Source organism: Sminthopsis crassicaudata, chromosome 4 (assembly GCF_048593235.1).
Source record: "Sminthopsis crassicaudata isolate SCR6 chromosome 4, ASM4859323v1, whole genome shotgun sequence".
Lineage (NCBI taxonomy): Eukaryota > Metazoa > Chordata > Mammalia > Dasyuromorphia > Dasyuridae > Sminthopsis > Sminthopsis crassicaudata.
Window position 1 is genome coordinate 147,299,691 of NC_133620.1, and position 18,032 is coordinate 147,317,722.

At 32.8% G+C, this 18,032-nt stretch overlaps 1 protein-coding gene across 1 annotated transcript in view; it reads right to left on the reverse strand.

The window, feature by feature from the left end:
* ADGB (androglobin) overlaps positions 1–18,032 on the reverse strand; it is a 259,554-nt gene that overhangs the window by 60,921 nt on the left and 180,601 nt on the right. The window contains exons 23-24 of the mRNA XM_074264682.1: positions 16,900–17,034; positions 14,334–14,487 (exon numbers count right to left, since the gene is read on the reverse strand). Of these exons, the coding sequence (XP_074120783.1) occupies positions 14,334–14,487; positions 16,900–17,034 (289 nt within the window). The remainder of the gene's footprint in view (positions 1–14,333; positions 14,488–16,899; positions 17,035–18,032) is intronic.

The window sequence follows — 18,032 nt, forward strand, 5'->3', positions numbered from 1 at the left end:
TGATGCTGATTTATGTGGGTTTATTTTGTATCCTACAACTTTACTGAAGTTGTGGATTATTTCTAACAACTTTTTAGTAGAATCTCTGGGGTTCTCTAAGTATACCATCATATCAGCTGCAAAAAGTGATAATTTGGTTTCCTCATTACGTACTCTAATTCCTTTAATCTCATTTTCTTCTCTTATTTCCAAGGCTAGCATTTCTAATACAATATTGAATAGTAATGGTGATAGTGAGCAATCTTGTTTCACTCCTGATTTTATTAGGAATGGTTCCAGTTTATCCCCATTACATATGATGCTTACTGACAGTTTTAAATAGATGCTACTGACTATTTTAAGGAAAAGCCAATTTATTCCTATACTCTCTAGTGTTTTTAATAGGAATGGATGTTGGATTTTATCAAATACTTTTTCAGCACCTATTGAGATGATCATATGGTTTTTGTTAATTTGGTTATTGATATAGTCAATTATGCTAATAGTTTTCCTAATATTGAATTAGCCCTGCATTCCTGGTAGTGTATTATCCTGGGGATGATTTTCTGTAATCATTTTGCTAATATCTTATTTAAGATTTTTGCATCAATATTCATTAGGAAGATTGGTCCATAATTTTCTTTCTCTGTTTTTAACCTATCTGGTTTAGGTATCAGCACCATGTCTATGTCATAAAAGAAATTTGGTAGAAGTTCTTCATTCCCTATTTTTCAAATAGTTTATATAAAATTGGTGTTAAATGTTCTTTCAATGTTTGGTAGAATTCATCTGTAAATCCATCTGCTCCTGGGGATTTTTTCTTAGGGAGTTGATTAATAGCTCGTTCTATTTCTTTTTCTGAAATGGGGCTATTTAAGCAATCTACTTCCTCCTCTGTTAGTCTGGGCAGCCTATATTTTTGAAGGTAGTCATCCATTTCACTTAGGTTATTTAATTTATTGGCATAAAGTTGGGCAAAGTTACTCCTAATTATTGCTCTAATTTCCTCTTCATTACTGGAGAGTTCTCCCTTTTCATTTTTAAGACTAACAACTTGATTTTCCTCTTTGCTTTTTCTAATCAAATTTATCAAAGGTTTATCTATTTTGTTTGTTTTTTTTTCATAAAACCAACTATTACATTTATTTATGAATTCAATAGTTTGTTTTTTTTTTTACTTTCAATTTGCTCAGCTTAGCTGGGTAGTTTATTCTTGGCTGCATTCTGAGTTCTACTGCCTTTCAGAATATCAGATTCCAGGCTTTTCTAATCCTTTAATGTGGAAGCTGCTAGATCCTGAATGATCCTTATTGTGGCTCCTTGGTATTTAAATTGTATTTTTTTTCTGGTTGCTTGTAATATTTTTCCTTAGTCTGTTGGTTCTGAAATTTAGCCACAATATTCCTGGAAGTTTTTATTCTGGGTCTCTTTCAGAAGGTGTTTGATGAATTATTTTATACCTTCTGATTCCATTATATCTGGGCAGTTCTCTTTGATAATTTCTTGTAAAATAGTGTCTAGACTCTTTTTTTCATCATAAATTTCAGGAAGTCAAATAATCTTCAGCTTATCTCTCCTAGATCTATTTTCCAGGTCTGTTATTTTTTCAAGTAGATATTTAACATTTTTTCTATTTTTTCATTTTTTTTTTTTTTTGTTTTGCTTGACTGATTCTTCTTGTCTCAAGGAATCATTCATTTATATTTGTTCATTTCTGATTTTTAATGAGTTATTTTCTTCATTAGCTTTTTTTAAACTTTTTTTTTGTACATGTCCAATTGAGTTTTTAAATGAGTTGTTTTACTCTATGGAATTTTTTCCCATTTCACTAATTTTTTTTAATGAGTTTTTTTTCCAATTCACAAATCCCACTTTCCTGGGAGTTCTTTATCTTTTCCAATTCACAAATCCTACTTTCCTGGGAGATTTTTATTTTTTCCAATTCACAAATTCTGTTTCCCTGGGAGTTCTTTACCTTTTCCATTTCACATTTCAAGAAGTTTTCTTTTTTCACTTTATAAAATCTTTCTTTTAAGTAGTTATATGCCTTTTCCATACTCTCTTGCAGAGCTTATTTTTCCTTTCCCCATTTTTCTTCTAGCTTTCTTTTAATATCTTTTCTAATTTTTCTAGAGACTGTCTGCTATTAGTCTCCTCAGGGTTAGATACCTGCTCTCTTTCTGTATAGAAGCTATCTATAGTTAGAGCTTGCTTGGCTTTTTTTACTCCTTTTTTTAAAAGCCCTTGGGGGTCTGCCTTCAGGGCAAGGAGGTTCTCAGCTTCCTCTGCAGAACAAGGACAGATGGACAGTAGTTGTCCTGCAAATGGGCTGCAAAGAGTGGCCATGCTGCTGCAAAAGTGTGACTGCCCTGGGATAAGCAACCTATTTGTGGAACAGTGGCTGCCCTTTGACAAGGGGCTGAGCAGCAGAAGTGTCACTGCCCTGGGCAAAGCCCTGAGCTGCGGAATGTGGCTATGCAGCTGTGTTGTGGTACTGCTGAGTCACTCTCAGAGTTGGGTGGGTATGATCAGGTCTTGTTAAACTCTGGGGTTTTGGGGTACACCCTACCATTGGTTTTTGTGTAAATTCTCTGCTGATCTACTGCTTTGCAACCAAAGAGAGCAGACAACCTGTAGTAGAATCCTTCCTGCAAATTCTCCACCTGAGGAGACTATACCCTGCCCCCAGTCTACTCAGCTTAAGCTGCCTCCCTACCTATGCTGGCGGCCTCCCACCCAATCAAGAGAGACTTTTTTTGGTGATCTTCCAAGTTATCTTCAGCTGGTAATTTGTTGTACTCTCAGTATTTGTGGAGTCTACCAGTCAAATATTATTTCTGAGGCTGAATTAGGTAATTAATAAGTGAGGGTAAAAGGGAGCTCACTCAGAATGAAGTGTGTGTCCTCGCCACCATCTTGGCTTCACCCACTATATAAAACTGAAATTAATTTTTTTTTTATGCTGGCTCTTATATGTTAAAAGTTTCTACGCAATTCAGATTTAGTTGAGGCATAATTCTAAAAACCTGCAAATTCAATGAATATCCATTTTTTTTCTTTCAATATAATAACTAGTTTTGTTGAATAGAATATTTTGGCCACAGACCTAACTAACTACTTTGATTGATGATATATATATATATATATATATATTCAGGATTTAGGTCTTTTATTTTAGCTGCTGGTAAATCCTGTACAATGCTAGTTATCATTCCAAAATATGTGAATTGAATTTTTTTTGTTTCTTGCAGAATTTTCTCTTGATAGGGAAGTTTCAAAATTTAGCAATAATATTCCTATGTATTTTCCATGTTGTATTTCTTTGAGATAGTAATAGGTGGATTTTTTTTTATTTCTACTTTCTCCACATATTCTATCACTCCAGAATAATTCTTCCATTGTTTTGTGAAGATTTGTTTGTTTTGTTTTATTTTGTTTTATTTGTTTGTTTGTTTTTTATTTTGGTCACAGTTTTCAGGTAATCAAATTATTCTTATGTTTTCTTGATCTGTTTTCTTTTTTTTTTTAATTCATTTTTCCAAATTATCCCCTCCCTCCCCCCATGGCAGGTAATCCCATACATTTTACATGTGTTACAATATAACCTAGATACAATATATGTGTGTAAATACCATTTTCTTGTTGCACATTAATTATTAGCTTCCGAAGGTATAAGTAACCTGGGTAGATAGACAGTAGTGCTAACAATTTACATTCGCTTCCCAGTGTTCCTTCTCTGGGTATGGTTATTTCTGTCCATCATTGATCAACTGGAAGTGAGTTGGATCTTCTTTATGTTGAAGATTTCCACTTCCATCAGAATACATCCTCATACAGTATTGTTGTTGAAGTGTATAGTGATCTTCTGGTTCTGCTCATTTCACTCAGCAACAGTTGATTTAAGTCTCTCCAAGTCTCTCTGTATTCCTCCTGCTGGTTATTTCTTACAGAGCAATAATATTCTATAACCTTCATATACCACAATTTACCCAACCATTCTCCAATTGATGGACATCCATTCAACTTCCAGTTTCTAGCTACAACAAAAAGAGCTGCCACAAACATTTTGGCACATACAGGTCCCTTTCCACTCTTTAGTTTCTTGATCTGTTTTCAAGATATGTTGGGGGAGTTTTAATAAGAAGTTTCACATTCACTTCTATTTTTTTCATTCTTTATATGTTTTTGCTATTTCTTGGTCTCTTAATGGTTCACTGGCTTCCTCTCGCCCAATTCTAATTTTCAAAGAATTTTCTTCTTTAAAACTCTGTAAGTCCTTTTCTAGTTGATTAACTTTTTTTCCTAATCTTCTTGTTTTCTTTGGATGGTTCTTATTTTTTTAGTTTTTTCTTGCTGTCTGTCATTTGATTTTTGAAGTCTTTTTTGAATTCTTTTATAAATTCTTTTTGGGCAGAAAACCATTTAACATTACTGTTTTAACATTACTACATTTGGAATAGAAGAAACTTTTTTTTTACTTCATTGTCCTCCTCTGAAGATTAATTCTTGTCTTCCCTATTCCCATTAGTAAGTTTCAGTGGTTTGGTTCTTTCTTCTTTGCCTGTTCTTTTTTTTTTCTTTTTAATTTCATGAGAACTATTACTTTAAGCACCTCTAATCTTGGGGTAGAGGGATGGTCTCTCTAGCTTTACTTCAGTTTTCTCCCCTGACCTGGAACCCCAAACTAAAAGCTCTCTTTTCTCCTTACAAGGGCCAGCAGCCAGTTGTGTCATAGTTCCATTGCTACTGCACTCACTGGATGTGCTGGTTCCTTCTCAATCAGTATAACATCTCTGCAACACAGCTGAGCTTGGTGTTCCTGATCAGCAGATCTTCCCAGACTCTGATCCCCTAGTCCCAACCCTTCCAGGAGATAAAAGTCCCCATGATTGTAGCTGACGCCACTCTTGAATCCAGCTAATCCAGGGGACCCTGCTTACTATTTTCATGGAGCTAGCCTGGAGGTGTTAAATCCTGGGAGCAGGGACCCCTATTTTGTCTCAACTCTTATTCATTTTTCACCTGTTTATGTTGGCCCTGAGGTGCAATTTCGTTGTCTGTGGGAGAAATATGCACAGCTTAGAATTTTTGATCTACTTCCACATTCCCAGAAACTTTTAAAGAGTTTTTGAATAAAAACTTGATGCCAGCTTGATAAATATCATATAGAAAGGTTTTTTTGTAGGCTGAATTACATAATTTTTAAGACTTCTTTCAACACATGTGTAGTGAACTTCCAAATAATTTTGTATAAAATCTCTGTATTTAGTTTTTCTTATGGTGGGAAAAATAAGAAGACAGTAGACTTCAAAAGGTTGGATATAATTGAAAAGACTGAACAACAACAACTCCAAATATACTCAGATAATTGATGATGTCAGTGCAAATGTAGAAAAAAGATAAAGATGGGAAAAAATATATACCAACCCATGGTCAGGAAGAATGAATGAAATAGGCCAAAGACTTGGAGAAGTTTCTCAATTTAAAAGAATTCATAGGTTTTAAACATAGTGGTCCCAGACTTTTAAAAATGAAGCAGTTTATACTTTAATTGACAGGCAAATATTGGTTTTTGTATGATCTCTTAATCAATTATTTGTGCTTATGTAATGATTACAAAGAATACAAAGAAGTGATCAATACAAAGATATACATGAACTGAGACAAAATAAAGTAATAAGAACCAAGAGAAAATAACAATATACACAATAGCTGCAACACTGGAAATGGGAAAGAACAACCACAAACAAAAACAATCAAAAGTGAATGCTTAAAAAATTGCAAAGATTAGATATGACTGAAAGGAACAGATTTGATAGGACACATCCAACTCACACTTTTGTGGGAAGTTGGAGATTCACAGTTACTATACAGTGAAAATATTTTTAACTTTTGAATGGATCATTCAATTGAACAATTTTTAGAGGAACAGATCTTTAAGAGGGGGAAGGAATATAATGTGAATAACTGTAATGATGTAAAAAAAACAAGATATCAATAAAATTATTTTAAAAAAACTTTGTAAGACATTAGCTTAGGAAAATCATCTCAGTGGCATTTAATGATAAAAATGGAAAGATGAAAGGAAACAAAATAAACAATGGAAACGTTTTGTAAGTTGTTTTCAAGAACAATGGAATAATCATAATCAATTCCTAATACTTTAATCATATATTTTAGGATATATTTTAAAATTTACTTTAAAATAGTAAAAAGAAATCTCACTAAAGAGAACAAAGTGAACAAAAATCTTCTGGATAAGCTTAACTGTAGAGAGAAATTCATGTTGGAGATGATACAATTATGAGGAAAGTGAAGTATTGTCATACAAGATGACCAAAAAAGACAAAGACTATAAAAGTTGAAAAAAATCTCAGACTTAATAATGGAAAAAGAAACTTAGGTAACATGACATACTGGCTATATATATATCTATATATATATAGATATATATATAGATATATATCATATAATAAACTATTTCATGGCATGAGTTATAAAATCTATTAGAGTTCAGAATTCGAAGAGATCACTTTGGATGAGAGTAATGAGGGAAAACTTCACAGTGAATTTGGAAATTGATTGTGGCTAGCATTTGAAAAGATAAAGTGAAGAAATAAAAAGAAAAGAACATATTAACATGGGGGTGGGGCAGAAGAGAAGCATAATGTTAGAAATAACTCCATCTTCATGAGATCAGCCTAACAGGAGTGAAGGAACTATATTTGGACACATATATAAGACCAAAAGAAAATTTATATGCCAAAAGTGGGAAAAAGCTGTAAAGAATCTTGAGAGCCAGGCAGAAGAATCTGGCCTTGATGATTCTGGAATGTTTGGGTAAGTTTACAATCTGAGTGTCATGAGCAAAAGGAATTACATGTGTCTTAGGAATATTTGTTCAGCAAGCAGGATGGATAATAGCAATGTTGTAATGTTCACAGAGGAACAATAAAAGATTAGTGTATTAAAAATGGTGCCAGAAAGGAAAAGGAACAAATTCTGAAAAGGTTTGTATATATAAAATATGAAGAGTGGAAGCAGTGAAGGAGGCAGAATAAAAGAGAATCCCCTGTCAAAGAAGACAAGGAAATAAAAAATTCCAAGGTTATATAAAATTATGGAAGGAAAAGAAGAGAGCTTAAAGTGACAGTACTTTATAGAATATAAGCAAAAGAAAAAATATTCTATGCCCAACTTTTGCCAGATATTTAGCTACATGGAATATGATGTATACTTTATTTGGAAGCCTCTAAGCTACTTCATTACCCAATTTCTTGGGAACATCATATTCCAGGATCCTGTGTGGAAAAGATAAACAATGAGATAAGTTTTTATTCATCCCAATATTGTATAAACAAAATTAAATCTGCCAAGGAAGGAAGATGTGAAAACGGTATAGTTTTGTTAATTATCATACCAAATTTAGGTTTGGCATTAACCTTAGGGGGATTAATGTTCCAGAATTAATCAGCTAAAATGCAAAATAGGAAATCTATTTTGAAACTATGAAACAAGAACTACAGATGTAGAAACCAATGCACACTTAGAAAAATGATTGCCAAACATGATTTCAGAAGACTGCTAATTAATCATATAAATCTTTTCCTTATCTCACTACTCAGATGTCTTCTGCTGCTTTTGCCTTTTTCATCATTATTTCACATGAAAAAATATAACATCTCTTTTCCTAGGTAATAAAGCATTCTACATGATCATCCCATTCCATCTTATCTTCTTCAATAGATTGTCTCCTATGTCATCCCTAGTTTCTCTTCAATCTCTCCTTATCTACTGGCTACTTACTTCCTATCTTTAAACATGTCCATGTCTTCTCATTTAAAAAAATTCCTCCCTTGATCAATCCATCCTTAATAGCTATCATCTCATTAATATTTTTTCTCATTTGATCAATTGAGTAGAAATAAAGAGGGACAAGGGATTGTGGAAGTAATCCAAGGTTGAGATTTGGCAAGGCAGTAGAATAAAGGGTCAGGGGACTTCTCAAGGATAGTGTAGAGTTGAACTGATTCACCACTGGGGTCAAAATTGGGATGGGACAAGTATGTAGCCAGTGCAAAGGTGACGGCCTGAGAAAGAATTGAGGGGAGAAGGAATTGGATGTGGAGGTATGAGTGAACAGGGTTTGATGTTGCAAAGAAAAAGAAAACAGCTACAATGACAACATATTATAATCAGAGAAAGAAATTTTGAAGTTCATGAAAATAGATATGAAACACTTATAGATAATGGTAAGATCAAGGGTTTCTTCTGTGTGACTGGATAGATGGTAAGACCATCTGAGGTACAGTGAAGTATAAATCATGGGAAATAAATAAGAAGAAGAATTAGGAAGTTGGTATTCGAAGCAGTATTAGTATATGGTGACCTTCAACAGCCCTCCCTCACTTAAATCCAATTCACTTGCATGTCATGGCATCACCTTCCTGATGTCATGGATCTCTTGGAGAAATAAGAACAAACAACAGCCTTACTGTAGATCCAATTGCAACTGAGCTGGCCATCTGGGCAACATAAGCACCTTCTCTCTTCCTTTCTGTCTTTCCTTCTTTCTTTTCCCTTCTCTCTGTCCATATAGGGTAGCATACCCTTACCTATGAGTGTTCTGCTCAAAGGAATGTGAAGTTTGATCTCTAAAACCTCACAAGATTTCTTATGGTTTATTGGCTAAATTTCCTTCTAGAAAACTATGCCTTACAGCCAAATCACTCTGAATCTCAATGACTGGCCAACAATAGATCCCAAGTCAATCCATACTTAGTCATGGTTTGGGCTCACAGTAAATGTAAATAGCAATTGTTTCTATTTTGTCCAGAAATCTTGTCCCCTTCCAAATTAATATGTGTGTGTGTGTATGTTTGTGTGTGTGTGTGAAAGAGAGAGAGACAGACAGACAGAGACAGACTAGGCAAAAGAGGCTATTCTCGCCTTCATTTTTATGTAGCCCCTATAAATTCTAACTCAATGGTGAATCAGTTCAACTCTACACTGAGGTGATTTGAGACAATTCTAATAGACTTAGAATGAAAAATGCCATTCATATCCAAAGAGAGAACTATGCAGCTTGAATGTGGATCAAAGCATAGTATTTTCACCTTTTTTGTTTGTTTTCTTTCTCCTGAATTTTTCTTCTTTTGGTCTGATTGTTTTTGCACAACATGGCAAATAAGGAAATATGTTTAAAAGAACTGCACATATTTAACCTATATCAGATTATTTGTTGTCTTAGGGAAGGTAAAGGAAGGAGGGGAAAAATTGAAACACAAAGTCTTACAAAAATGAATGTTGAAAAACGTCTTTACATGTATTTGGAAAAATAAAATACTAATGAAAATTTGAAAAAAAGAACAAAAGATAAACAATAACAACAAATATACACACATATGCATACATCTTTTAGAAGGGGGCCACAGAGATATGTATCATTTATTAATTAGATATTAAAATCTTTGACAATTGATTGTCATTTGAGCCCCAGAGACATGAAAGTAAATGGACATTATATTAAAAGTCATCACCATTAAAATTAATTTTTTCTTCCTGTAATTTAATCATGTAAGGATTCTCAATGAAGAAAGTCTCTTTACCTGTGCAGATACAGACCTGTTCTTCAACTCATAGTCTTAAAGAATTACTTAGGGCACTGAAAGTTTAAGAGATGTGCCCATTGTCAAACATACAGTGTGCATTACATTCAGGTCATTTGGCTCCAAGACTAAACTCTCCATCTACTATACTATGACATCTTTTCTATTAGGCATACACTAAAGTCCTAATTTAATACTTTAATACAGCTTTAATATAGGGTCTTAACCACTATATTAATGGAATACAAGCTTTATCAAGTCATGCTAAACAAGAAAGGCTCCTAACATGAACCTAACAATGAACTATATGGCTATTATCTAAGAAACATTAAAATTAATTTTGGAGAGACTCATCATTAGAAGATTGGTCACAAGGTGATGAAAATATTTTGATCAAATATTTATAAATCCATTGAGTAAGTTATTGAGGAATTACATAGGTTGTCATGGCAGGGAATTTGCTACACAGATGCTACCACAATCAATCATAAAAACTTCCCACTGCTCTGTGTCCCTGGAGAGTAGAAAGTTTAAGAGACAACATCTTAGATATCAGATCTTTTCAAGATTTATCTTTATCACAGTCCATAAAAATGCTATTACTGAATAAAGAATGGTTTGGGGATCCAATGTATAAGCATTAGGCAGGCAACAAATACATATAAGTTTATATTAGCATAATGGATGTGTATAAATTAAGGGTTTATATTTTATATATTACACGTTTCATATACACATATTACAAACATTTATATGTCTTCTTGTCTCCCTATTCAAATGTCAGCTTCTTACCAGTAACAATGATCTCATTTTTTGCACTTGAAGCCTCAGAAGTCTGAATAATTCCTAGCATATAATAGGTACTTAGTAAATTAATAATTGTTGATTGATTGTTTGGTTTATTCTCTGTTTAAAGTTATCTGACTATTATGAGAAACTGATTACTGACTTTGTGCCAAACTTTATCAAGTAAACTAACCAATCTGGATTAGACTAAATAAAACTAATGAAAATATGAATGTTTCAAATGTCTTATTTGGTAAACAATATAATTAATAGTTTCATTCAGTAGTAACAACTATAATGCTACAAAAATGCTTAAGTGAGCTCTGAACATATATGGCTTTAAATTACAGTCTAAATCAGATAAAATGCTATTTGCAATAGTAAGTAAGAGGCACATAAGGGAGGCTTTTTGCCTCATAACTTGGGGGACACATTCATGGAATAGGAAATAGAAAAGAAATACGTTTGTATCATAAAATGAGGGCTGCCTTTCTTTTTTCCTAATGAAATATACATAATCATTTACTGGCTATACAATTTGTTTATATGCTTTAGGAACATATGACCATAAACAAACTAGAAAAGATTAAAGAGTGCTTCTAGCAGGTGAAAACACACTAGCTGGTGAAATAAGAATTGGTTCTATCCCTACAAAACATTCTAAGTGTTTCTTTCAACATAAAGATTCTATTATAATAAGAGATAAAAGCTTTACTATTGGATGCCAATTCAATGTTGTAATCCACTATTGCCAAACAAAAACAAAAACTGTGCTTAAGAATCATTTAGAGGAAGAAAAAAGTTCTGTGACCAAGAAAATGTATTCAGTTTCTACTATATAAAATTCAGTCCTAGGCACTAGAGATAATTTTTTAAAGTCATTCCTCAAAAAACTTATATTCTACTGCAACATGAGTACAAATAATTATGGAAAGGATTTAAAAAGAGCATAAATTAGTTTTAGTCCTAGAGAAGCAGTCTAAAGAGAGAGAAAGCACCTGGTAAGTGTTGGGAGGAACAGACGATTCAGAAAAGGCTTTATGTAGGAGATACTACCTGAACTATGGATAGGATCAAATTATAAGTAAGACATAGATTAACATGTTTTATTTATATTCTATTAAAATTATATCTGTGAATGATTTTTCCCTATTTTTATGAATTTAAGTGCTCCTTTCAGAAGTAACCAAGGATATATTAAATTATTCATATCATTTGATTATAACCAAAATGGATTTTATTTTAAAATGTGCTAAGATGAATAAGTATAAAAATTTGTCACGGAACAAAGGGAGAAATTAATGTCTCATTGAGATTTTTCTCATTAAATTGTAAGTGGTGACTAAATTAATAGAAAGTAAAATTAAGTTTGAGTACAAATTGTTATTTAATAACTTGAAACAGCAAGATCTGATTATAATAATTAGCAATCTTATGACTCAAAAGAAATATTAGAAAAATGTGTGGCAAATATTAAAAATAGTTTTAAACTTTAATTATAATATGCAGTCAGTAAAATACATTATTAGATCATAAATTATTTAAAGTTTATTTAGACTAAAATATCTCCTAAATTTATTCCATCAAGAAGTCATTTGATTGTCCTTATTTTTAAAAGGTCACTAACATCTCATTAAAATTCCTCTAACAGAATTGTATTCCTATGCCTTATTGTTTCATGAAAGTCACCTTGAATTCTCTTTAAGAATGAGAACTCCACAGATTCTCCCAAATATTAAAGATCTTGAATATAGTCTGAGCAACTATTTAAGGATAAATACATTTAAGTATGGGAAAGGCATATCATTAATAGTTTGAAAATTTAAGAAATGAATTCTTTGGCTATGGAAATCCAAAAAAAAAAAAAAAAAAAAAAGGAAGATACAAAACAGCCTTCAATGATAAACTAAGATAGGGGAGGAGAGAAAAAAAATACATTGGAAAATATGGTTCAAGACTAAGAAATATTTCAGTAAAAATAGAAGAATCATTTGTCCATGTGTAACTAGACTATCTATTAATTTGACCAAATATAAAAATCAACACTGATCCAAAAAGGATAGTTGTACTTGGGTGCCTCCCTTATGATTTTGCAGTGAAAATAGAAGATAGAAAAAGGACAGCCTGCTAAGAATCACAGAATTTTTAAAATAACTATAAATAACAATTAAACTATTGGGACTCCAAATAGGAGATTTTTTTTCAATAGTGAAACTCAGAATACTATTGGATAAGGCAAGGGTAAATTCATGAGATCTGGATTCTGGGGCCCTAGGTTCAAATACCAGTTCTACCCCAATGTCTCTGTTGCCTTGGGTAAATTATTTAATATTTATGGGTCTCAGTTTTTTTATTTGTAAAATGAGTTGCGCTACAATTCTTACCAGATCTAAATATATGAGCTTAACATTCTAACTCTAAATGAAACAAGAAAAAAAAAATAAGATGGTGGCTACTAAATGGAAATTTTTCAAGTTTCCTTGAACAACAAATAAAGGACTTGGAAGAGGAACTTTCTTTTTCTTTTTTTTTCTAAAGGTAATTAGAAATGTCATTTGGAACATATATCTTACATAATAACCAACATAAACAAAAAATTTTATGAAGGAAATTACACCTACATCCCAGCATATGGATAAAGGGGAAGAAGCAATCTTATGAAGACCTCAGCAAGAACTTCTAGACCAAGTAATATATGCATTGATATTTGGTGACTTCAAATCAAAGTTCAGCCTATATGAAAGATGTATTAGAAAATATATCTCAATGACAAGAGTTGAGTCAAAGAGCATGCATTGTGTGTAATTCCAAATATCTTTCTGTACCAGCTGTATCCATTCACAGGCTCATTAATGTGCCTGCTTTCCATTAGGCCTTTCAGCAGTTATCATTTTCACTTTTGTTGTCAATAGCCAATCTGATGGGTAGGAGACAAGCACACACAGAGCAAGGAATGGAGTGGTGTGATGGATAATGCTGGATGGAAAGCCAAGAAGTACAGGATTAAATTTCCACTTTAGACATTAGCTTGGGCAAATGTAATTGTGAACAAATAACAGATTCTCTCGGGGTCTCAGTTTCCTTATCCATAGAACGAAGGGATGGGACTCTGGACTCTAAGACCCATTCCAGCTCTAAAAATATGATCTCTTTAATATCATAAGCTCCTCTAGAATCATCACCATCACTGTCTCTGATCCCTTTGTCTTTTCAGTTCATTTAGCTATTTGTATAGATGAGTGGATTGAAAAACACATATTAAGCTAGATACTGTGTGAAGAATTTAGGATTATAAGATAAAAGTTAAATAATCACTATCATGGAGCTTACAGTCTATTTAAGGGACACAATATGTAGATATAAAGTATTTATAATAAATGTAAAATGGAAATTATATGATTTATGGGAAAGAAAATAGAAGTTAAGGGAATCAAGAAAGGCTTACCATACACGGTGTACTGTACTGTACAAGGTGCTAGAGATGAACTATGAAGGAAACTGGTGATTCTAAAAGATGGAAGAGAGGAAAGGAGTGCATTCTAGACATGGTGGGCAACTAATGAGATGAGAAGTGGAGAAACATGCATGAGGAACATTAAGGTTCTTTGACAATATCAATATATCTGTGAAATGGGAGTAATATACAAGGCTAGAAAGGTAAGTTGAGGACAGTTGCACAGAATTTCAAAGCTAACAGAAGAATTTCATTTAATTCTAGAGTCCACAGAGAAACACATAGTTTACTGAGTAAGGGAGTGATAAAGTCAGACCTGTGATTAAAAAAAAAAAAAACATTTTGGCAGCTATGACTATCTTATTCTTAGTTTTTCAGTTGTGTCTGAGACTTTGTGACCATTTTGGGGGTTTTCTCAACAAAGAAACACAGCAAAAGTATATAGACATTATCTTTTTATTCTCTATACAAAGAAAATTTATTACTATCATAATCTTCAGTCTTACCTTATTCTTGGTATAGACATAAGGTATCACTTTGAGAAATACTCGTGGCACTTCTTCCATTGTGTCATTATTAACAACATGGAGCATACAGACTGGAAGAGTAGTATACACTTTAGGCATCAAGAGCATATCTTGTGCTACATAAAATGTTTCTCTGCAATAAAAAAAAAAAAAGAATCTCCTTTAAAAGATGGGTTCAAAAATTTTTCATCTCTCCTGTCTTTTCACAACAACATTTGGAGAGACCTGTTTATATATTTTGCCTCTACTTCCTTAATTCCAGAGATTTGTCCAGTTCTCGCAATATGACTTCCAACCCCAACACTTAAAGGAAATTACTCTCTCTAAGGTTACCAATGATCTATTCATTGCTATTCCCAAAAGTGCTTTCTTAGCCTCATCCTTCTTGATAGCTCTGTAGCCATCCTGCCTCAGGCACTTTCTTGTATGACCCTGGGCAGGTCATATTCTCCCAGGCTTCATTTGCAATATCTATTGCATGAGAGGATTGAACTTGATAACCTCTAAAAGTCTCTTCTAGCTCAAATCTATGATTCTCCAGTTCTAAGGATATTTTCTCTTCCCTGGACTTTCTCTATACTTTTCTCTCCTTTTCTTTTCCTTTCTTATGGGCTCCTGTTCAAATTCCTTTACTGTATCATCATTTATATCATGATCCTACATGTGAGTTCTTCAAGTACTTCAAGAGTTTCTATTGGTGATCTCATAATCCCTGATAAATTCAATTATCAATTCTAAATCACAGACTTCCAAACTAACATGTCTAACCCCCATCTCTATCTTGAGCACCAGTCTAGACTGTTTGCTAGACATCTCTACCTATGTATCCCATAAAGCTCTCAAACTAAATATGTCCAAAACAAAATTTATTATCTTCATCTCACTGGGGACACTACCTCCTCTTAGTGACCCAAGTTTGCCATGTCCAAGTCATTCTCAGATTTTCGTCTTTTTCATTCCACCCTTTCCCAAACCTTATCAATTCAGTTTTTACCTCTTTCATATCTATCCATTTCTGTCAGATTGCCACCAGACATATTTTGGTTCTCTATTTGCCACTTAGTCCCTTCACAATATGGTTCCAAATTCTATTTTGAGATGAATTTCACAATGTCTCTTCATAAACTCTAAATTACAGTTAAACTGGCCAATTTGCTCTTCTCTGTACCTCGTATTCCATCTCCCTCCTCTGTATAGATTGTCACCATGTACTTAATGGTTTCCCTCCTCCACTCTGCCTTTTAAGAGTCTCTGCACAAAGGATTTCCTCCTATAAGAAGCCTATCAATGATCCTTCAGCTGTCAGTCTGAACTTGCCTCCCACAAAATGACTTTGTATTTATTTTATGTTTTATATTTTATTCTCTGTGTCCATATTTTTTTAAGTAGAGCATAAACTTGAAGTTTCATTTTTTTTTATTCTAGAGGAGTTTATGTACTTAAATAAATTCTTTTTAACTGAATTGAATTATAATGATTCTTGCAATTAACCTTATTTATAAGTATAAATTTTCTATATAATTATAATTTGCATATCGTAGCTATTTAAGTATAGCAAATAAGAGAGTTTTATGCTATATCATTATATATTGTGTGTGATGACCTTGTTAGCACCCAGGATAACTTAGAATCAGCCAGAGTCAGGATAAGCAAAAGTCCTTGGTCTTTATTCTTGGTCTTTAGGAATAGAAGTGAAGAGAATGGACACAGGATCTCCATGACCTCTCCTCTTTGTCTACCACCCAAAAGGTGACTCTAGCTAGTCTTCCTCCACTCCCTAGTCCCTCCTACAATTCTCTGTATATACCAATTATCAAGTCAGCACAGAATAGTGGGAAGGGCCATTTTCAAAACATATGCTAATAGAGTATTGTCCAATTGGTAGTTAGCCTTAAGTGCTCGGTTGTCCGACCTCAGTGCATCAACTCAGAGTTTCAGCCTTAACAGTTGTGTGAGTAGCATTTCAAATCAATTTAACAAATATTTACTGAGTAACTACTCTATTTGGGCACAATGGTGTGGTAGATACTAAGAATACAAAGATGAAATAAGTCTGTTATAAGATGCTAAGAAAGATACAATGAACATAAATAATTACAATAAAATCAGAAGGTTCTTAAAATTACAACAAAACCAGGAAGTTATTAAATTCAAACATTAAGAAAACAGTTTTATATCATATTATTTTTTTATTTTTCTATGTTTTTGACTAAATAAAAATGCAAATAAATTTTTCTTTAAATAGTTTCATATATACTAAGCAAAAGTGAAATGATTTTTAGGAAAGGTAAAAAAAGCAATTTGGAAGTTTTATTTTTTAGAACAAAATTATAAAATAATTATATGCCATAGAAAATTAAACAAGCGATTTAAATCAATCAAAACAATTTATTAGGAATATACTGTATGCTAGGTACTATGCTCAAATGCTGGGGATTCAAACAAAAAAAAAAATCTCAAGCTACTTATATTAAGTATACACAGAAAATGATTTTAATAAATAAAATCAAATTTAGAGAGGAGGAAAATATTTTCAAAATCTTACCTAAAAACTATGAACCAAGAATTTGGTGGTTGATCAGAATAAGTTACAGAATAATCAGCAAAAGCTATCTTAGTTTCTTCATCTTTATAACATGGATATAGCTCAAAAGACTTGCATTTGCTTTTAAACATTAATCTGGAAAAAATGAAAGAGCATATTTCACAAAAGAACATTATTCCCTAAATGCTTCTTATTCATGAAAAGAATAACAAAAAAAAATATAGAAAATCTATGTCATGATGAGGTGTCTATTCAGTCAGACTATTCAGTCTATTCAGAGTTATCTTCCTCTCCTTAAAGTAGCTAATGAGATGTAAATCTTAAAGATTAAAGTAATTGATGAGAATACCTCAATTAGTCAGTCAAAGGCTTTAAGATAGGTTCTGAAAGTCCTTCATTATTTTGGAAGGAATAATGAAATTAAATGACATCATATAGGAAGTGTATTGATATTGGCCAAAGAGACTCAGTCACACCATGTGGGTTTTAATATAAAATAGAAAACTAGTTGGAATTTCTGCCTTCTTGTGTCAGACCAACCCAGTGGTAGAAGTTCCAGTTATGTCCCTGGGAGACAAATTTTAGAGGAGGAAAGAGGAGAAAGCCTCTATCTTTTTCCCTTTACCACTTGACTAGAGAAAGGACTTGTGAAATTCAAAGGGCCAAATGATTTGAGATTTCTCATTTGTAATGGCAAGATCATTCCCAAATTAGCAGTAACTAATGATAGTATCTACATAAGTAGCTACAGACAAACTAAGCACATTGAAAAATGCAGCCTCACAACTCAATAAGATGGTCAACAATAAACCACACTATTCAAAACATGTCTCACAAAGGGAAAAAAAAGGACTTCTAGCATCTAAGAACTATGAGTTACTCCTTTGACACATATACCCTCTATACTTGACCTTACTTTCCCTCGGCTCTATTCATATTTATGTGAGAGTGTGTGTCTCTAATTTAAGAGAGTGCCTTGTCCCAACTTTTTGTACTATACCACAATAATAAAAATTCATTTCTAAAAGTTAATTTTAAAACTTACTAAATCTAGGCAATAATCAGTGGGGAAGCATCCTGATAGAAACTTGTGAACAATAACATTCAGTGAAATAGAGGACTTTCAAGCATTC